General features: G+C 49.2%; 1 protein-coding gene across 2 annotated transcripts in view; it reads right to left on the bottom strand.

Moving 5' to 3' along the window:
- The window catches only part of LOC106571257 (putative E3 ubiquitin-protein ligase RNF144A-A), a 52,251-nt gene that overhangs the window by 12,444 nt on the left and 17,171 nt on the right, over positions 1-22,636 (bottom strand). The window contains exon 2 of one of the 2 annotated variants that reach the window (XM_014144079.3): positions 9,431-9,593. In XM_014144079.3, coding sequence (XP_013999554.1) covers positions 9,431-9,574 — 144 coding nt within the window. In that variant the 5' untranslated portion in view covers positions 9,575-9,593. Of the gene's footprint in view, positions 1-9,422; positions 9,594-22,636 lie in introns of those variants that run through there. The other variant, XM_045695613.2, reaches the window with a different exon arrangement.

The following is a 22,636-nucleotide window of genomic DNA, read 5'->3' as shown; positions in this document are numbered from 1 at the left end:
ACAGAACAGCACAGGAAAGAACAGGACAGGACAGAACAGTACAGGAAATAACAGGACATGACAGGACCGTACAGGACAGAACAGAACAGTACAGGAAAGAACAGGACAGGACAGTACAGAACAGTACAGAACAGTACAGAGCAGAACAGAGCAGTGCAGAACAGAACAGGACAGTACAGGACAGGACAGTACAGGACAGAACAGTACAGGACAGAACAGTACAGGAAATAACAGGACAGGACAGTACAGGACAGAACAGTACAGGACAGAACAGTACAGGAAATAACAGGACAGAACAGTACAGGACAGAACAGTACAGGACAGAACAGTACAGGAAATAACAGGACAGGACAGTACAGTACAGAGCAGAACAGAGCAGTGCAGAACAGAACAGGACAGAACAGTACAGAACAGTTGAGAACAGTACAGAACAGGACAGAACAGTGCAGAATAGGACAGTACAGGACAGGACAGAAAAGGACAGGACAGAACAAGACAGAACAGGCCAGAACAAGACAGAACAGGACAGTACAGGACAGAATAGGTCAGAACAGGACAGAACAGGACAGTACAGGACAGTACAGAACAGTACAGAACAGTGCAGAACAGTGCAGAACAGGACAGAACAGGACAGTACAGCACAGTACAGAGCAGTACAGAACAGTACAGAACAGTGCAGAACAGGACAGAACAGTGCAAAACAGTACAGTACAGAACAGGACAGAACCATACATAACAGTGTAGAACAGGGCAGAAAAGTGCAGAACAGTGCAGAACAGAACAGTACAGAACAGGACAGAACAGTACAGTACAGAACAGGACAGGACTGTACAGTACAGCACAGGACAGAACAGGACAGAAGAGGACAGAACAGTCCAGTACAGGACAGGACAGGACAGAACATTACAGGACAGGACAGGACAGAACAGGACAGGACAGGACAGAACAGTAAAGAACAGAACAGGACAGAACATTACAGAACAGTACAGAACAGGTCAGAACAGGACAGAACAGGACAGAATAGGCCAGTACAGAACAGAACAGGACAGAATAGGACAGTACAGAACAGGAAGGGTACAGAACAGGACAGAACAGAACACGACAGTACAGGACAGGACAGTACAGAACAGTACAGGACAGTGCAGAACAAGACAGAACAGGAAGGGTACAGAACAGGACAGGACAGGACGGGACAGGACAGGACAGCACAGGACAGTACAGGACAGTACAGAACAGGACAGTACAGGACAGCACAGAACAAGACAGTACAGGAAAAGACAGAACAGGAAGGGTACAGAACAGGACAGTACAGGACAGGACAGAACAGGACAGTACAGGACAGGACAGAACAGTACAGGACAGTGCAGAACAAGACAGAACAGGACAGAACAGGGCAGTACAGAACAGTACAGGACAGTACAGAACAGGACAGAACAGGACAGAACAGAACAGTACTGGACAGGACAGTACAGAACAGGACAGAACAGAACAGTACTGGACAGAACAGTACAGGACAGTACAGAACAGTACAGGACAGAACAGGAGGGTACAGAACAGGACAGAACAGGACAGAACAGAACTGGACAGGACAGTACAGAACAGTACAGGACAGAACAGGGAGGGTACAGAACAGGACAGAACAGGACAGGACAGTACAGGACAGTGCAGAACAGGACAGAACAGGAGGGTACAGAACAGGACAGAACAGTACTGGACAGGACAGTACAGAACAGTACAGGACAGTGCAGAACAGGACAGGACAGTACAGTACAGGACAGTACAGGACAGTGCAGAACAGTACAGGACAGAACAGTACAGAACAGTACAGGACAGTACAGGACAGTGCAGAACAGGACAGAAAGGGTACAGGACAGAACAGAACAGTACTGGACAGTACAGGACAGCACAGTACAGAACAGTACTGAACAGGACAGAACAGTGCAGAACAGGACAGAACAGTGCAGAACAGTACAGCACAGTGCAGAACAGTACAGGACAGAACAGGACAGTACAGAACAGGATGGTACAGACAGGACAGGACAGGACAGAACAGTAAAGAACAGAACAGAACATTACAGAACAGTACAGACCAGGACAGGACAGAACAGTAAAGAACAGTACAGAACAGGTCAGAACAGGACAGAACAGGACAGAATAGGCCAGTACAGAACAGAACAGGACAGAATAGGACAGTACAGAACAGGAAGGGTACAGAACAGGACAGAACAGAACAAGACAGTACAGGACAGGACAGTACAGAACAGTACAGGACAGTGCAGAACAAGACAGAACAGGAAGGGTACAGAACAGGACAGTACAGGACAGGACGGGACAGGACAGGACAGAACAGGACAGTACAGGACAGTACAGAACAGGACAGTACAGGACAGCACAGAACAGGACAGTACAGGACAAGACAGAACAGGAAGGGTACAGAACAGGACAGTACAGGACAGGACAGAACAGGACAGTACAGTACAGGACAGGACAGTACAGAACAGTACAGGACAGTGCAGAACAAGACAGAACAGTACAGAACAGGACAGTACAGGACAGCACAGAACAGGACAGTACAGGACAAGACAGAACAGGAAGGGTACAGAACAGGACAGTACAGGACAGGACAGAACAGGACAGTACAGTACAGGACAGGACAGTACAGAACAGTACAGGACAGTACAGGACAAGACAAACAGGAAGGGTACAGAACAGGACAGTACAGGACAGGACAGTACAGGACAGTACAGTACAGGACAGGACAGTACAGAACAGTACAGGACAGTGCAGAACAAGACAGAACAGGACAGAACAGGACAGTACAGAACAGTACAGGACAGTACAGGACAGAACAGAACAGGACTGGACAGGACAGTACAGAACAGTACAGGACAGTACAGAACAGTACAGGACAGAACAGGAGGGTACAGAACAGGACAGAACAGGACAGAACAGAACTGGACAGGACAGTACAGAACAGTACAGGACAGAACAGGGAGGGTACAGAACAGGACAGAACAGGACAGGACAGTACAGGACAGTGTAGAACAGGACAGAACAGGAAGGGTACAGAACAGGACAGTACAGAACAGTACAGGACAGTGCAGAACAGGACAGGACAGTGCAGAACAGGACAGGACAGTACAGGACAGTGCAGAACAGTACAGGACAGTACAGGACAGAACAGTACAGGACTGTACAGAACAGTACAGGACAGTGCAGAACAGGACAGAAAGGGTACAGGACAGAACAGAACAGTACTGGACAGTACAGGACAGCACAGTACAGAACAGTACTGAACAGGACAGAACAGTGCAGAACAGGACAGAACAGTGCAGAACAGTACAGCACAGAACAGTACAGCACAGTGCAGAACAGTACAGAACAGGATGGTACAGACAGGACAGAACTGGACAGTACAGGACAGAACAGTACAGAACAGAACAGGATGGTACAGACAGGACAGGACAGAACTGGACAGTACAGGACAGAACAGTACAGGACAGAACAGTACAGAAGGGTACAGGACAGCACAGGACAGAACAGGGCAGGACAGTAAAGGACAGGACATGACAGCACAGGACAGAACAGGTCGGAAAAGGACAGGACAGAACAGGTCGGAAAAGGACAGGACAGAACAGGACAAGACTTAGCCCAGTTCTCTAGTATAGCTGTCAGCCTCCATGATGATACAGGCAGGCAGACGTTACATAATGTTGACATCCACTCTTAACAAGTCACACTCTCACTTAGGAGGAACAAGAACAGGACAGTTACATCAACACAGTCCAAGCTGCTCCTCCTCATCAGAATAGGTTCTGTGTTCCAAATGGTACCCTATTCATTTTATACTGCACGACTTATGACCAGAGCTCTGAAGTACAGTATTTTCAGCACTGCTGGGTGCTGTCCTGTTCTCAATCACACTCTTCACTAACTGCAGCTCTACTTAAGTCAGGGGTACTAGGGGAAAGTGCACAGTCAGAGTACACGGCTATATCAGGATCCATGTCACGATTCCCACCGACGGTGGCGCCCCCTCCTGCTCGGGTGGCGCTCGGCGGTCGTCGTCACCGGCCTATTAGCTACCACTGATCCCCTTTTTGGTTTTCCCTTCTTTTTGGTTTTGTGCACCTGTGTTTAGTTTGGTTAATTAGCGGGGCTATTTATGTTAGCTGGTCCGCTTCCGTGTTGTGCGGGATTATTTCTATTGTGACGGCTCATGTTCGTGTCGGCGCTATTTTACGCCGTGTGTATTTTCTCCCCTGTGTTTGGGAGTATTTTGATTGATGAGTGAGTGTACATTAAATACGCCACTACCCTGTGCTCGCTGCTTCCTGTGCCTCATTCCTTCACCACGACTGCCAATCCGTTACAGAATCCCGCACCCAGAAAAGGCATGGAATCAGCAGGAGCAGCGGCCACCCCTGTCCCCTCGATGGAGGAACGCGTCCTCCACCACACTACGGTCCTCCACCGCATAGGATCCGCGATGGACCAAGTGATGGAGAGGATGGACCGATGGGAGAGAAGTGGTCTCCTCTCTCCACCGCCGGCTCCTCCGATGCAGCCACCTCCTCCTCCCACTACGTCTGGCTCAGGCGCACTTCGTTTGGCGCTCCCGAGGGAGTATGATGGGGCGGGTGCCAGGGATTTCTGCTCCAGCTCGAGCTGTACCTGGCCACCGTCAGACCTGCTCCCTCAGGAGAGGAGAGCGTGAGTGCCCTCGTTTCCTGCCTGACGGGCCGAGCTCTGGAGTGGGCTAATGCAGTCTGGAATGGCCCAGACTCGGCGAGGGACCATTATCCAGAGTTCACCCGCCGCTTTCGGGCCGTGTTCGACCACCCTCCGGAAGGAAGAGCGGCGGGTGAACGGCTGTTCCACCTCAGGCAGGAGACGAGGAGCGCTCAGGACTTCGCGTTGGAGTTCAGGACCTTGGCTGCTGGGGCGGGGTGGAACGACAGGGTCCTCATAGACCACTATAGATGCAGTCTCCGGGCGGACGTCCGCAGGGAGCTGGCCTGTCGAGATGCCGCTCTATCCCTGGACGAGCTCATCGACATGTCCATTAGTTTGGACAATCTGCTGGCTGCCCGCGGGCGTTCGGAGAGGGTCCTGCCCGTTCCACCTCCATGCACCCCCGCCCCTACCCCTATGGAGGTAGGGGGGGCCATGCCAAGGGGCACCGGAGGAGCTGGCTCCTCCTGCACCAGCTGTGGTCGGAGAGGACACATGGCCGACCGGTGCTGGAGGAGCCAGTCTGGGAGTCGAGAGGGCAGGCAGAACACTTCTCGGTCACCCCAGGTGAGTCAGCACCAGATTCACCCAGAACCCCCTGTTGGCCACGTGTTCTTACCTGTTTTGTTTTCTAATTTTTTTCCCTCTTCCCAGCATAGGGCGCTAGTCGATTCAGGCGCAGCTGGGAACTTTATGGATCGTGGACTTGCCATTAAGCTGGGCATTCCGCGGGTGCCGATAGATCCCCCCTTCCCGGTGCACTCCCTAGATAGCCGACCATTAGGGTCAGGGCTAGTCAGGGAGTCTACGGTGCCACTGGACATGGTAACGCAGGGGAATCATAAGGAACGCATTAGTTTTTTCCTTATTGATTCGCCTGCGTTTCCGGTGGTGCTGGGGGTCCCCTGGCCCCTGGTCACAATCCCCGTATTTCGTGGAAACAGGGGGTTCTCCAGGGGTGGTCAGAGGAGTGTTCAGGGAGGTGTCTAGGAGTTTCCATAGGTGCCACGTCGGTGGAGAGTCCAGACCAGGTGTCCCCCGTGCGCATTCCCCCTGAGTACGCCGATTTGGCGATCGCCTTCTGTAAAAAGAGGGCGACTAAATTACCACCCCATCGACAGGGGGATTGTGCGATAGACCTCCAGGTTAAACGCTGCGCTTCCCAAGAGTCACGTGTACCCCTTGTCACAGGAGGAGACAGCGGCTATGGAGACATATGTCACTGAATCCCTGGGACTGGGGTACATTCGGCCCTCCATCTCACCCGCCTCCTCGAGTTTCTTTTTTGTGAAGAAAAAGGAGGGAGGTCTGCGTCCGTGCATTGATTACAGAGGTCTAAACGCTATCACGGTGGGGTTTAGTTACCCACTACCTCTCATCGCTACGGCGGTGGAATCATTTCAAAGAGCAAAGTTCTTCACGAAACTGGATCTCAGGAGAGCGTATAACCTGGTGCGTATCAAGAAGGGAGACGAGTGGAAAACCGCCTTTAGTACCACATCGGGCCATTATGAGTACCTCGTCATGCCGTATGGGTTGAAAAGTGCTCCAGCCGTCTTTCAATCCTTTGTTGACGAGATTCTCAGGGACCTGCACGGGCAGGGCGTGATTGTCTATATCGATGACATTCTGATATATTCCGCCACCCGCTCCGCGCATGTGTCCCTGGTGCGCAAGGTGCTTGGTAGACTGCTGGAGCATGTTTTCCAAATGAGCCGTTTCCTTTCTGGGTTATCGCATTTCCACCACGGGGGTGGTGATGGAGTGTGACCGCGTTAAGGCCGTGCGTAATTGGCCGACTCCAACCACGGTGAAGGAAGTGCAGCGGTTCTTAGGCTTTGCCAATTACTACCGGAGGTTTATCCGGGGTTTTGGCCAGGTAGCGGCTCCCATTACCTCACTGCTGAAGGGGGGGCCGGTGCGTTTGCGATGGTCGACGGAGGCGGACGGAGCCTTCAAGAAGTTGAAGACCCTGTTCACCGACGCACCCGTGTTGGCGCACCCGGACCCGTCTCTAGCATTCATAGTGGAGGTGGACGCATCCGAGGCTGGGGTGGGTGCCGTGCTATCACAGCGCTCGGGTACGCCATCGAAACTCCGCCCCTGCGCTTTCTTTTTGAAGAAGCTCAGTTCGGCGGAGCATAACTATGATGTGGGGGACAGGGAGTTGCTAGTGGTGGTAAAAGCTTTGAGGGTGTGGCGGCACTGGCTTGAGGGGGCTAAACACCCCTTTCTCATCTGGACCGACCACCGAAACCTGGAGTACATCCGAGCAGCGAGGAGACTGAATCCGCGTCAGGCAAGGTGGGCCATGTTCTTCGCCCGGTTTAGGTTCACTATATCCTATAGACCGGGTTCCCTTAACACTAGAGCCGACGCGCTGTCCCGTCTCTATGACACGGAGGACCGGCCCATCGATCCAACTCCCATCATTCCAGCATCTAGGCTGGTGGCACCGGTGGTATGGGAGGTGGACGCGGACATCGAGCGGGCATTAGTGTTGGAACCTGCGCCTGCGCAGGTTCCCGTGGGTTGCATGTATGTGCCGCTCGGTGTTCGTGATCGTTTGATTCGATGGGCGCACACGCTACCTACTGCGGGTCATCCTGGTGTGGCGAGGACAGTGCGGAGTCTCAGGGGGAAGTACTGGTGGCCCACCTTGGCTAAGGACGTGAGGTCCTATGTCTCTTCCTGTTCGGTGTGTGCTCAGAGTAAGGCTCCTAGGCATCTACCGAGAGGGAAGTTACAGCCCCTCCCCGTTCCACAACGGCCATGGTCGCACCTGTCTATAGATTTCTTGACAGATCTTCCCCCCTCTCAGGGGAACACTGCGATTCTGGTGGTTGTGGATCGGTTCTCTAAGTCCTGCCGTCTCCTCCCATTGCCCGGTCTCCCTACGGCCCTGCAGACTGCGGAGGCCCTATTTACCCACGTCTTCCGGCACTACGGGGTGCCGGAGGACATTGTCTCTGATCGAGGTTCCCAGTTCACATCCAGGATCTGGAGGGCGTTTATGGAGCGGCTGGGGGTCTCAGTCAGTTTGACCTCCGGTTTTCACCCCGAGAGCAATGGGCAGGCGGAGAGGGTGAACCAGGAGGTGGGCAGGTTTCTGAGGTCGTATTGCCAGGACCGGCCAGGGGAGTGGGCGAGGTACATTCCCTGTGCTGAGTTAGCCCAGAACTCACTTCGCCACTCCTCTACTAACATGTCACCCTTTCAGTGTGTTTTGGGTTACCAGCTGGTCCTGGCACCATGGCACCGGAGCCAGACCGAGGCTCCTGCGGTGGAGGACTGGGTACAGCACTCCAAGGAGACCTGGAGAGCCGTCCAGGACTCCCTGAAGGAGGCCAGTGGACGGCAGAAGAGGAGTGCTGACCGCCACCGCAGTGAGGCACCCGTGTTCGTACCGGGAGTCAGGGTCTGGCTCTCGACCCGGAACCTGCCCCTCCACGTGCCCTGCCGGAAGCTGGGGCCGCAGTGTGTGGGGCCCTTTAAAGTCCTGAGGAGGATAAACGAGGTGTGTTATCGGTTACAACTCTCTTCCTATTACCGTATTAACCCCTCGTTTCATGTGTCTCTCCTCAGTCCGGTGGTAGCTGGTCCCCTGCAGGAAGGTGAGGTGCCAGAGGTCCCTCCACCCCCTCTGGACATCGGGGGCCCCCGGCGTACAGCATACGGGCCATTCTGGACTCGAGACGCCGGGCGAGGGGCCTGCAGTACCTCGTGGACTGGGAGGGGTACGGCCCGGAGGAGAGGTGCTGGGTGCTGGCGGAGGACGTCTTGGACCCATCCATGTTGAAGGATTTCCATCGCCTCCGTCCGGATCGCCCTGCGCCTCGCCCTCCGGGTCGTCCTCGAGGCCGGTGTCGGTGCGCTACGGGAGCCGCGCGTCAGGAGGGGGGTACTGTCACGATTCCCACTGACGGTGGCGCCCCCTCCTGCTCGGGTGGCGCTCGGCGGTCGTCGTCACCGGCCTATTAGCTACCACTGATTCCCTTTTTGGTTTTCCCTTCTTTTTGGTTTTGTGCACCTGTGTTTAGTTTGGTTAATTAGCGGGGCTATTTATGTTAGCTGGTCCGCTTCCGTGTTGTGCGGGATTATTTCTATTGTGACGGCTCATGTTCGTGTCGGCGATATTTTACGCCGTGTGTATTTTCTCCCCTGTGTTTGGGAGTATTTTGTTTGATGAGTGAGTGTACATTAAATACGCCACTACCCTGTGCTCGCTGCTTTCTGTGCCTCATTCCTTCACCACGACTGCCAATCCGTTACAATCCATTAAGACTGGGTTGATTTCATTAGGCACCAAATGGAAGAAAACAGACTTAAACGGGGAGGGGAAACCTAGAAGTATCCAATAAAAAAAACCATTCATTTTCACTTTCCGTCTTATTCATTAAGGCACACGGTAACAAACCGTTTTGCAACAGAACACGAAAACGTGTTTCCTATTAGACAAGTTCAGGTAGTTCCTCACTGTTTCACTCCGTTTTCTTCTGTTTGATACTTAATTAACACAGCCATGGACTCTATCTGTTTAGTAGCTTAAAAATGCTCTTTCCTCTACACCTCAAAAGAAGTGTGCTACTGACTTAAATAGATATGTGCTTAGTGAAGAGTGTGATTCCGTCTGTTTTCTTCCGTTTGGTGCCTAATGAACAGGACCTATTCAGCTGTGTTGGCTGTACCTACTGACCAGGCTGCAGAAGACACATTGGCACTGGCTGATGGTGGTCATCTGCTCGCGGGGGAACTCCCCAAGGCACAGCTTGCAGGACATCAGGGGGTCCAGGGCCAGGTCCCAGGTGGGACGGTACCGTGCAGACGGGCCCGTCGTCATGACGTCTGGCACAGGTGACCTGAAACACAGACGGTAAAAAGATCAGTAATACTGTAATAATTATTCATTCATTCATGGTAGAACATCTGCGAGCAAGTCGGCAGGTAGCCTAGTGGTTAGAGTGTTGGGCTAGTAACCAGAAGGTTGCTGGATTGAATCCCTGGGCTGACAAGGTAAACATCTGTCCTTCTGCCCCTGAGCAAGGCAGTTAACCCACTGTTCCCTGGTAGGCTGTCATTGTAAATAAGAATTTGTTCTTAACTGACTTGCTTAGTTAAATGTATATATATATATTTTTTTAAGTCAGACTAGATTCTTATTCTTACTTTATAATTATTATTATCTTTCTATTGTTCTTCTTTGAAAATGAATACCATCAAATGACATTACTGGTTTGATGATTTTCAATTTGATCATCCATCAACTTTTCATTGAATGAACAGTGTTTCTTCTAAGGTTTGTCATAAGAAGTTCTTCATAACAACAGCTTGTTGAAAAATTCATTTAGGTTATTTTGTAATGAATATTCAATCTGTCTAGCACTTTTGAAGGTGTTATGGAGTCATGAAAACAACACTGTCATCCTTAGTTGCTGCTTTTGAGAGTTAACTGTTTTTTTTATTTTTAAGTGAAGAGCCCATATCACTGAGCTTTTCCCCCTCCCCTCCACGTACGAGCTTACAACTGCTCAGAATAGAACAGCACAGACCAGTCTCTACAGAACACTATAGCTGTTCAGAACAGTACAGCACAGACCAGCCTCTACAGAACACTACAGCTGTTCAGAACAGTACAGCACAGACCAGTCTCTACAGAACACTACAGCTGTTCAGAACAGTCCAGCACAGACCAGCCTCTACAGAACACTACAGCTGTTCAGAACAGTACAGCACAGACCAGCATCTACAGAACACTACAGCTGTTCAGAACAGTACAGCACAGACCAGCCTCTACAGAACACTACAGCTGTTCAGAACAGTACAGCACAGACCAGTCTCTACAGAACACTACAGCTGTTCAGAACAGTCCAGCACAGACCAGCCTCTACAGAACACTACAGCTGTTCAGAACAGTACAGCACAGACCAGCCTCTACAGAACACTATAGCTGTTCAGAACAGTCTAGCACAGACCAGCCTCTACAGAACACTACAGCTGTTCAGAACAGTCCAGCACAGACCAGCCTCTACAGAACACTACAGCTGTTCAGAACAGTACAGCACAGACCAGCCTCTACAGAACACTACAGCTGTTCAGAACAGTACAGCACAGACCAGCCTCTACAGAACACTACAGCTGTTCAGAACAGTACAGCACAGACCAGCCTCTACAGAACACTATAGCCGTTCAGAACAGTACAGCACAGACCAGCCTCTACAGAACACTATAGCTGTTCAGAACAGTACAGCACAGACCAGCCTCTACAGAACACTACAGCTGTTCAGAACAGTACAGCACAGACCAGCCTCTACAGAACACTACAGCTGTTCAGAACAGTCCAGCACAGACCGGCCTCTACAGAACACTACAGCTATTCAGAACAGTACAGCACAGACCAGTCTCTACAGAACACTACAGCTGTTCAGAACAGTCCAGCACAGACCAGCCTCTACAGAACACTACAGCTGTTCAGAACAGTCCAGCACAGACCAGCCTCTACAGAACACTATAGCTGTTCAGAACAGTACAGCACAGACCATCCTCTACAGAACACTATAGCTGTTCAGAACAGTACAGCACAGACCAGTCTCTACAGAACACTACAGCTGTTCAGAACAGTCCAGCACAGACCAGCCTCTACAGAACACTACAGCTGTTCAGAACAGTACAGCACAGACCAGCCTCTACAGAACACTATAGCTGTTCAGAACAGTCTAGCACAGACCAGCCTCTACAGAACACTACAGCTGTTCAGAACAGTCCAGCACAGACCAGCCTCTACAGAACACTACAGCTGTTCAGAACAGTACAGCACAGACCAGCCTCTACAGAACACTACAGCTGTTCAGAACAGTACAGCACAGACCAGCCTCTACAGAACACTACAGCTGTTCAGAACAGTACAGCACAGACCAGCCTCTACAGAACACTATAGCCGTTCAGAACAGTACAGCACAGACCAGCCTCTACAGAACACTATAGCTGTTCAGAACAGTACAGCACAGACCAGCCTCTACAGAACACTACAGCTGTTCAGAACAGTACAGCACAGACCAGCCTCTACAGAACACTACAGCTGTTCAGAACAGTCCAGCACAGACCAGCCTCTACAGAACACTACAGCTATTCAGAACAGTACAGCACAGACCAGTCTCTACAGAACACTACAGCTGTTCAGAACAGTCCAGCACAGACCAGCCTCTACAGAACACTACAGCTGTTCAGAACAGTCCAGCACAGACCAGCCTCTACAGAACACTACAGCTGTTCAGAACAGTACAGCACAGACCATCCTCTACAGAACACTATAGCTGTTCAGAACAGTACAGCACAGACCAGCCTCTACAGAACACTACAGCTGTTCAGAACAGTCCAGCACAGACCAGCCTCTACAGAACACTACAGCTGTTCAGAACAGTACAGCACAGACCAGCCTCTACAGAACACTACAGCTGTTCAGAACAGTACAGCACAGACCAGCCTCTACAGAACACTACAGCTGTTCAGAACAGTACAGCACAGACCAGTCTCTACAGAACACTACAGCTGTTCAGAACAGTCCAGCACAGACCAGCCTCTACAGAACACTACAGCTGTTCAGAACAGTCCAGCACAGACCAGCCTCTACAGAACACTATAGCTGTTCAGAACAGTACAGCACAGACCATCCTCTACAGAACACTATAGCTGTTCAGAACAGTACAGCACAGACCAGTCTCTACAGAACACTACAGCTGTTCAGAACAGTCCAGCACAGACCAGCCTCTACAGAACACTACAGCTGTTCAGAAGAGTACAGCACAGACCAGTCTCTACAGAACACTACAGCTGTTCAGAACAGTACAGCACAGACCAGCCTCTACAGAACACTACAGCTGTTCAGAACAGTCCAGCACAGACCAGCCTCTACAGAACACTACAGCTGTTCAGAACAGTACAGCACAGACCAGCCTCTACAGAACACTACAGCTGTTCAGAACAGTACAGCACAGACCAGCCTCTACAGAACACTACAGCTGTTCAGAACAGTACAGCACAGACCAGCCTCTACAGAACACTACAGCTGTTCAGAACAGTACAGCACAGACCAGTCTCTACAGAACACTATAGCTGTTCAGAACAGTCTAGCACAGACCAGCCTCTACAGAACACTACAGCTGTTCAGAACAGTCCAGCACAGACCAGCCTCTACAGAACACTACAGCTGTTCAGAACAGTACAGCACAGACCAGCCTCTACAGAACACTACAGCTGTTCAGAACAGTACAGCACAGACCAGCCTCTACAGAACACTACAGCTGTTCAGAACAGTACAGCACAGACCAGCCTCTACAGAACACTATAGCCGTTCAGAACAGTACAGCACAGACCAGCCTCTACAGAACACTATAGCTGTTCAGAACAGTACAGCACAGACCAGCCTCTACAGAACACTACAGCTGTTCAGAACAGTACAGCACAGACCAGCCTCTACAGAACACTACAGCTGTGCAGAACAGTCCAGCACAGACCGGCCTCTACAGAACACTACAGCTATTCAGAACAGTACAGCACAGACCAGTCTCTACAGAACACTACAGCTGTTCAGAACAGTCCAGCACAGACCAGCCTCTACAGAACACTACAGCTGTTCAGAACAGTCCAGCACAGACCAGCCTCTACAGAACACTATAGCTGTTCAGAACAGTACAGCACAGACCATCCTCTACAGAACACTATAGCTGTTCAGAACAGTACAGCACAGACCAGTCTCTACAGAACACTACAGCTGTTCAGAACAGTCCAGCACAGACCAGCCTCTACAGAACACTACAGCTGTTCAGAACAGTACAGCACAGACCAGCCTCTACAGAACACTATAGCTGTTCAGAACAGTCTAGCACAGACCAGCCTCTACAGAACACTACAGCTGTTCAGAACAGTCCAGCACAGACCAGCCTCTACAGAACACTACAGCTGTTCAGAACAGTACAGCACAGACCAGCCTCTACAGAACACTACAGCTGTTCAGAACAGTACAGCACAGACCAGCCTCTACAGAACACTACAGCTGTTCAGAACAGTACAGCACAGACCAGCCTCTACAGAACACTATAGCCGTTCAGAACAGTACAGCACAGACCAGCCTCTACAGAACACTATAGCTGTTCAGAACAGTACAGCACAGACCAGCCTCTACAGAACACTACAGCTGTTCAGAACAGTACAGCACAGACCAGCCTCTACAGAACACTACAGCTGTTCAGAACAGTCCAGCACAGACCAGCCTCTACAGAACACTACAGCTATTCAGAACAGTACAGCACAGACCAGTCTCTACAGAACACTACAGCTGTTCAGAACAGTCCAGCACAGACCAGCCTCTACAGAACACTACAGCTGTTCAGAACAGTCCAGCACAGACCAGCCTCTACAGAACACTACAGCTGTTCAGAACAGTACAGCACAGACCATCCTCTACAGAACACTATAGCTGTTCAGAACAGTACAGCACAGACCAGCCTCTACAGAACACTACAGCTGTTCAGAACAGTCCAGCACAGACCAGCCTCTACAGAACACTACAGCTGTTCAGAACAGTACAGCACAGACCAGCCTCTACAGAACACTACAGCTGTTCAGAACAGTACAGCACAGACCAGCCTCTACAGAACACTACAGCTGTTCAGAACAGTACAGCACAGACCAGTCTCTACAGAGCACTACAGCTGTTCAGAACAGTCCAGCACAGACCAGCCTCTACAGAACACTACAGCTGTTCAGAACAGTCCAGCACAGACCAGCCTCTACAGAACACTATAGCTGTTCAGAACAGTACAGCACAGACCATCCTCTACAGAACACTATAGCTGTTCAGAACAGTACAGCACAGACCAGTCTCTACAGAACACTACAGCTGTTCAGAACAGTCCAGCACAGACCAGCCTCTACAGAACACTACAGCTGTTCAGAAGAGTACAGCACAGACCAGTCTCTACAGAACACTACAGCTGTTCAGAACAGTACAGCACAGACCAGCCTCTACAGAACACTACAGCTGTTCAGAACAGTCCAGCACAGACCAGCCTCTACAGAACACTACAGCTGTTCAGAACAGTACAGCACAGACCAGCCTCTACAGAACACTACAGCTGTTCAGAACAGTACAGCACAGACCAGCCTCTACAGAACACTACAGCTGTTCAGAACAGTACAGCACAGACCAGTCTCTACAGAACACTACAGCTGTTCAGAACAGTCCAGCACAGACCAGCCTCTACAGAACACTACAGCTGTTCAGAACAGTACAGCACAGACCAGCCTCTACAGAACACTACAGCTGTTCAGAACAGTCCAGCACAGACCAGCCTCTACAGAACACTACAGCTGTTCAGAACAGTACAGCACAGACCAGCCTCTACAGAACACTACAGCTGTTCAGAACAGTACAGCACAGACCAGCCTCTACAGAACACTACAGCTGTTCAGAACAGTACAGCACAGACCAGTCTCTACAGAACACTACAGCTGTTCAGAACAGTCCAGCACAGACCAGCCTCTACAGAACACTACAGCTGTTCAGAACAGTCCAGCACAGACCAGCCTCTACAGAACACTATAGCTGTTCAGAACAGTACAGCACAGACCATCCTCTACAGAACACTATAGCTGTTCAGAACAGTACAGCACAGACCAGTCTCTACAGAACACTACAGCTGTTCAGAACAGTCCAGCACAGACCAGCCTCTACAGAACACTACAGCTGTTCAGAAGAGTACAGCACAGACCAGCCTCTACAGAACACTACAGCTGTTCAGAACAGTACAGCACAGACCAGCCTCTACAGAACACTACAGCTGTTCAGAACAGTACAGCACAGACCAGTCTCTACAGAACACTACAGCTGTTCAGAACAGTCCAGCACAGACCAGCCTCTACAGAACACTACAGCTGTTCAGAACAGTACAGCACAGACCAGCCTCTACAGAACACTATAGCTGTTCAGAACAGTCTAGCACAGACCAGCCTCTACAGAACACTACAGCTGTTCAGAACAGTCCAGCACAGACCAGCCTCTACAGAACACTACAGCTGTTCAGAACAGTACAGCACAGACCAGCCTCTACAGAACACTACAGCTGTTCAGAACAGTACAGCACAGACCAGCCTCTACAGAACACTACAGCTGTTCAGAACAGTACAGCACAGACCAGCCTCTACAGAACACTATAGCCGTTCAGAACAGTACAGCACAGACCAGCCTCTACAGAACACTATAGCTGTTCAGAACAGTACAGCACAGACCAGCCTCTACAGAACACTACAGCTGTTCAGAACAGTACAGCACAGACCAGCCTCTACAGAACACTACAGCTGTTCAGAACAGTACAGCACAGACCAGCCTCTACAGAACACTACAGCTATTCAGAACAGTACAGCACAGACCAGTCTCTACAGAACACTACAGCTGTTCAGAACAGTCCAGCACAGACCAGCCTCTACAGAACACTACAGCTGTTCAGAACAGTCCAGCACAGACCAGCCTCTACAGAACACTACAGCTGTTCAGAACAGTACAGCACAGACCATCCTCTACAGAACACTATAGCTGTTCAGAACAGTACAGCACAGACCAGCCTCTACAGAACACTACAGCTGTTCAGAACAGTCCAGCACAGACCAGCCTCCACAGAACACTACAGCTGTTCAGAACAGTACAGCACAGACCAGCCTCTACAGAACACTACAGCTGTTCAGAACAGTACAGCACAGACCAGCCTCTACAGAACACTACAGCTGTTCAGAACAGTACAGCACAGACCAGTCTCTACAGAACACTACAGCTGTTCAGAACAGTCCAGCACAGACCAGCCTCTACAGAACACTACAGCTGTTCAGAACAGTCCAGCACAGACCAGCCTCTCAACACTCCATAAAGTTCCAGAGAGAGGGAGAGAGAACTTCATTTCAACCTAGAGTGAATGTGAGAAGCGTTATACAAATATACAACACGTTCCTCTCACTTCACACAGAGTAGAGGGAAGTTATGAATTGATTGACCAGGCACCATGACTGTGTTAAGCCCTTAAAACGGCCCTACTCTGCACTGTGTGAGAGGGATGCCTCATGGGGAGGGCCAAGCTACTGTGGAACTGGCACCACAGGGAGTTATGAAACCTCAATGGTCCAAAGTTCCTATTGACGAACAAAGACGGAAATGAGTGTTGCTTGCCTTCCACAGAGCCATGTGTCACTACTGTAACTAGACTACACAGCTAATGAGTTCTCTTTTCTACCCTAAGATGATTCATGTGGATTGGTACTGGTAGTGTGGAGACGGGGCTGGAGACGGGGCTAGAGACGGGGCTGGAGACGGGGCTGGAGACGGGGTTGGGGACGGGGTTGGAGACGGGGCTGGGGACGGGGTTGGGGACGGGGCTGGAGACGGGGCTGGGGACGGGGTTGGGGACGGGGCTGGGGACGGGGCTGGGGACGGGGCTGGGGAAGGGGCTGGGGGCGGGGCTGGGGACGGGGCTGGGGACGGGGCTGGGGACGGGGTTGGGGACGGGGCTGGGGACGGGGACAGGGTTGGGGGCTGGGGACGGGGACAGGGTTGGGGACAGGGTTGGGGACAGATGGAACTGAAGGATGTGGTGCACGAGTCACTACAGGAAATGTAGGAGGACCTCCTGGAGGACTCTGTGTGTGTGTGTGTGTGTGTGTGTGTGTGTGTGTGTGTGTGTGTGTATGACCAACATAACACAGTTGTACCACAGCCAGACCCCCTTCCCACCCCCACCACTCCAATATTAGGAACCTGAGTGAGAGTATGTGACCGTGTCTGAATGTCTGAAACTATAAAAAGGAACATGTTGGCGTATCACATCCTCCACAAAGTGTCAATACAACAACCTTTTGCGCCAAACACAGTACAGATGAGAAAATACATGTCATATGGATATCACTCCAGACAACATGTCTCTGTCATGCAGGAGGGGTGAAGTCAGGCGCAGGAGACTCAGGTACGTGGAAAAACACGTTTAATGAACACAGTCTTAAAGTGCCGTAAATATAAGGCAGGGTAACAAAATCCAGCCACAGGCAAGAACCCTAAACCGAGTCGGGACGCAGCCCAGCAAACCCTGTATGCCTAAACACCGAACGGCAGAGGAAAACTCAAATCCCCAACCCACAATAAAATGACACAAATAATCCCGCACAATCACAAACCAAAACAGACAGACTAAATACTCCCACTAATGAACTAACACAAAACAGGTGCTAACATAAACCAGACATCACCAAATGAAAATGAAAAGGAGATCGGTGGCAGCTAGTAGGCCGGCGACGACGACCGCCGAGCGCCGCCCGAACGGGGAGAGGCGCCACCTTCTGTAGACGTTGTGACACTCACAGTGGCTTCGTCCCAAATGGCACCCTAGTGCATTTTAGTGCAAAATAGTGCACTTTGTAGGGAATAGGGTGCCATTTGGGACTCACATTTAGTGTTTCTACTGTATAATAACCAGATGGACATTATGAGAAAAATGGGAAAACAAGACAGATATGAGAAAATATATATCCAGAAATAAGGTAGATATCATCCTAACTGATGATATCACATTAATATACAGAAAGCGGAGGGACGGTTCAGAGCGGGTGCGATGGAGAGAGTCTTTCATTTCGTAGCAAACCCATTATGACCATAGTCAACCTGGTAGTCTCCAGCAGCAATAAAACAGGATATTAAACATATTATGTTCAGCCCATCGCTAATTTCGAAATGATTTGATCAACATCGCCATAATCACATGAATTAATGCTGTGTGTACAGATGAAGGCTGCCCTGCTTGGCCATAATGTTAGAGTACATTATTATGTGACTCCTGTCTTCAGATTCAACAACAGAACAAATGAGACATAAAACAGTGAGAACGACTGGGAAGACATAAGAGTGAAAATGAATGGGACACAACATTTACAATGAATGGGAACATTTAACAGTGAGAGCTAAGTCATTAGGTGCGTCACAATTTTATACTCCTGCGCGGCGCAATGGTCTAAGGCACTGCAACGTAGTGCTAGAGGTGTCACTACAGGCCCTGGTTCAATCCTGGGTGGTGCACAATTGGCCCAGTGTTGTCTGGGTTAGGGGAGGGTTTGGCCGGGGTAGCCTGTCATTGTAAATAAGAATTTGATCTTAACTGATTTGCCTAGTTATATAAAGATACAATTAGCAACCTATTTAGTGCACTGCTTTTGACCAGATGCCTGGGAATACAGTATGGGAATACACTATGGGAATACAGAATGGTGCTATTGGGATATGCAGGGCCTGAACTACTGACAGAATTTAAGGGGGAAAAGTACAGTCAGTGTCTCTCTTTAACTATGACATTTTATTGCCAGGCGAGTTGAAACCAGTGAGCAGAATAGGTCAGTTCAGTTGACTTCTCAGCATGCCTCAGTGTTTTCTCACTCACTCACTCACTCACTCACTCACTCACTCACTCACTCACTCACTCACTCACTCACTCACTCACTCACTCACTCACTCACTCACTCACTCACTCACTCACTCACTCACTCACTCACTCACTCACTCACTCACTCACTCACTCTCACACACACACTCACACACTCACACACTCACACACTCACACACTCACACTCACTCTCTCACTCACTCTCTGTCTTGGGCTTTCTCTATGCCGAGTCATTTCAGCAAGCCATAAAATCGTTTCTGTAGTTCGAAACATAATTAGCATTACTGAAACATAATTTTTTGAAATGTAATTTGATATCTGAGAAATTAAGCTAATTGCGTGCACCCAAATTGGCCCTTTTAATTTCTAAGATACACATAATATTCAACAAATATTGTACCCAAAATTCGATTTGGACCAAACTTCTTCCTACCATTGAGTAAGACATGAAGAATCCAATAACATGGTCAAGGGCCACCCACCCCACACCAATCCCACCCCACACCAATCCCACCCCACACCAATCCCACCCCAACACCCAATATTCAGTATCAGTTCTCTGAAAGAATATGCCTAAAAGGAGGACAAACTGAATTGCGTTCATGGAGGATTGGCTTGAATTGTGAGGATGACCATATCATTTATTTTCAACATGAGCAAAAGATATTGGTTTTCTACCCAAAGTTGTCAAGAAAAATATATAAGTATAAACTGAACATGCAACAATTTCAACGATTTTACTGAGTTACAGTACAAATCAGTCAATTAGGCCTTAATCTTGGTCATAGATACCTTTAAAAAAAGGTAGAGGCGTGGATCAGAAAACCAGTCAGTATCTGGTGTGGCCACCATTTGCTTCACGCAGCGCGACACATCTCCTTCACATAGAGTTGATCAGGCTGTTGATTGTGGCCTGTGGAATGTTGTCCCACTCCTCTTCAATGGCTGTGCAAAGTTGCTGAATATTGGCGGGAACTGGAACCTGCTGCCGTACACTTCGATCTAGAGTAGTCGACCAAGAGTCGTCTATTCTTCGACCAATCGATTTGGTCGAAATGTTTAAATGTGAATTCCTTCATATACTGTATAGACACATCCTATGTGTTTTAATCAAGTCAACTATATGCACTGAGCTTGTCTGATGCTTAAAGCGAAAGGTTTGATTAAATAATTAAGACACACAAATGACTAGAGGGAGTCCGACCGCAATTGATTTGATTGTGCCGGGCCGGGCTCAGATTTGCTGCGCTGTGTTAAAAAAAGACAGCGAGTGACTGTATGACTAGCAACCGTTGTCTCTCTCTCTCTCCTTCCTCCCTGCTGCAGCGACCACCACAGAACATCAGCAGGGTATATCGCACTGTCCGTGTTGCTGAAGCTGCAACATAATTACAGCCATTTCTGACTGAATTCTGTACAGATCTTTGCAACATGGGCCGTGCATTATCATGCTGAAACATGAGGTGATGGCGGCGGATGAATGGCATGGCAATGGGCCTTAGGTTCTAATCATGGTATCTTTGTGCATTCCAATTGAAATCGCTAAAATTCAATTGTGTTCATTGTCGGTAGCTTATGCCTGCCCATACCATAACCCCACTGCCACCATGGGGCACTCTGTTCACAATGTTGACATCAGCAAACCGCTCGCCCACATGATGCCATACACACTATCTGCCATCTGCCTGGTACAGTCGAAACCGGGATTAATCCACGAAGAGCACACTTCTCCAGCATGTCAGTGGCCATCGACGGTGAGCATTTGCCCACTGAAGTCAATTACGACACCGAACTGCAGACTCTAGTGAGAACAACGAGCACGCTTCCCTGAGATGGTTTCTGACAGTTTGTGTAGAAATTCTTTTGTTTTGCAAACCCACAGTTTCATCAGCTTTCTGGGTCGCTGGTCTCAGAAGATCCCGCGGGTGAAGAAGACGGATGTGGAGGGGCTGACGTGGTTACACGTGGTCTACGGTTGTAAGGCCAGTTGGACATACTGCCAAATTCTTTGAAACATTTTTGGAGGTGGCTTATAGGAGACAAATGAACATTTAATGTAATTCTCCGGCAACAGCTCTGGTGGACATTCCTGCATTCAGCATGCCAATTGCACACTCCCTCAAAACTTGAGACATACGTAGCATTGTGTTGTGTGACATAACTGCATATTTTAGAGTGGCCTTTTATTGTCCCCAGCACAAGGTGAAATGATCATGCTGTTTAATCAGCTTCTTGATATACCACACCTGTCAGGTGGATGGATTATCTTGGCAAAGGAGAAATGCTCAATAACAGCGATGTAAACAAATTTGTGCACAAAATTTGAGAGAAATAAGCTTTATGTGCATATGGAAAATTTCTGGGATCTTTTATTTCAGCTCATGAAACATGAGACCTACACTTTACACATTGTGTTTATATTTGTGTTCAGTATAATAAACACAAGACACCAGCAACATGGATAAAAGGGTGCGTTGGCAGTAGCACGAACAGCGGCGCCTAGTGGGCAAAACGTTGTACTTTCACACTCATTTATGGTAAATAATGCAAGGGACTTATTTAAAAAACCATCCCCAGATTCACAGGGAATACATTACAAATGATGAAGAAGCAATACTCCAAGCAGCAGCTCCATACTACTTGTCAGACATAGAGAACTGATACTGTATTCTGGTTGGTGGGGTGAGATTGGCGTGGGGTGGCTATTGATCCTTTTGCTGAATTCCTCAGGCCTAACTCATTGTTAGGAAGAATTGTAGTCCAAATCGGATGTTAGGTACTATATTTATTGAAGATTATATGAATCCTATAAATTAAAATAGCTTAATAGCAATCAGTTAGCTTAATTTCTCAGATCAAATTATATTTCAAAAAAATAATGTTGCAGGAATGCTAATCTTATCTGTTTCTAACTACAGAAATGATTTCAGAACAATCTGAGATGGGTGTTGAAATCCTCTTTCTTGTGCTTTTTGAGGTGGCTTGACTACCTTATCTCCCGAGTGGCACAGTGGTCTAAGGCACTGCATTTCAGTGCTAGAGGTGTCACTATGGATACCCTGGTTCAATGCCAGGCTGTATCACAACTGGCTGTGATTGGGAGTCCCATAGCGTGGCGCACAATTGGCCTGGGTTTGGCTGGTGTAGGCTGTCATTGTAAATACGAATGAGTTCTTAACTGACTTGCCTTGCTAAATAAAGGTTAAATAAAAAAATGATCTCTGTCTCTTTACTCTGTGACAGATAGAGAACAGTGAGGTGGGTACTACCTCTCTGACTGACTGGCCATTTGTATAATTGATTGTGACACCCTGTAATTGCACCCCAGCTATGTTTAGGATTGTCTACAGGAGTTAATCTCTTGTTATTGCCTCGTCCGAAGCTTGGAAAGAAACACTTCTATCATCACATACAAAATATGTGTTTTGACATGCAGA

Source organism: Salmo salar, chromosome 15 (assembly GCF_965601325.2).
Source record: "Salmo salar chromosome 15, fSalSal1, whole genome shotgun sequence".
Lineage (NCBI taxonomy): Eukaryota > Metazoa > Chordata > Actinopteri > Salmoniformes > Salmonidae > Salmo > Salmo salar.
Note: the sequence above shows the minus strand (reverse complement) of the source record. Positions and strands in the feature narration are given on the sequence as shown.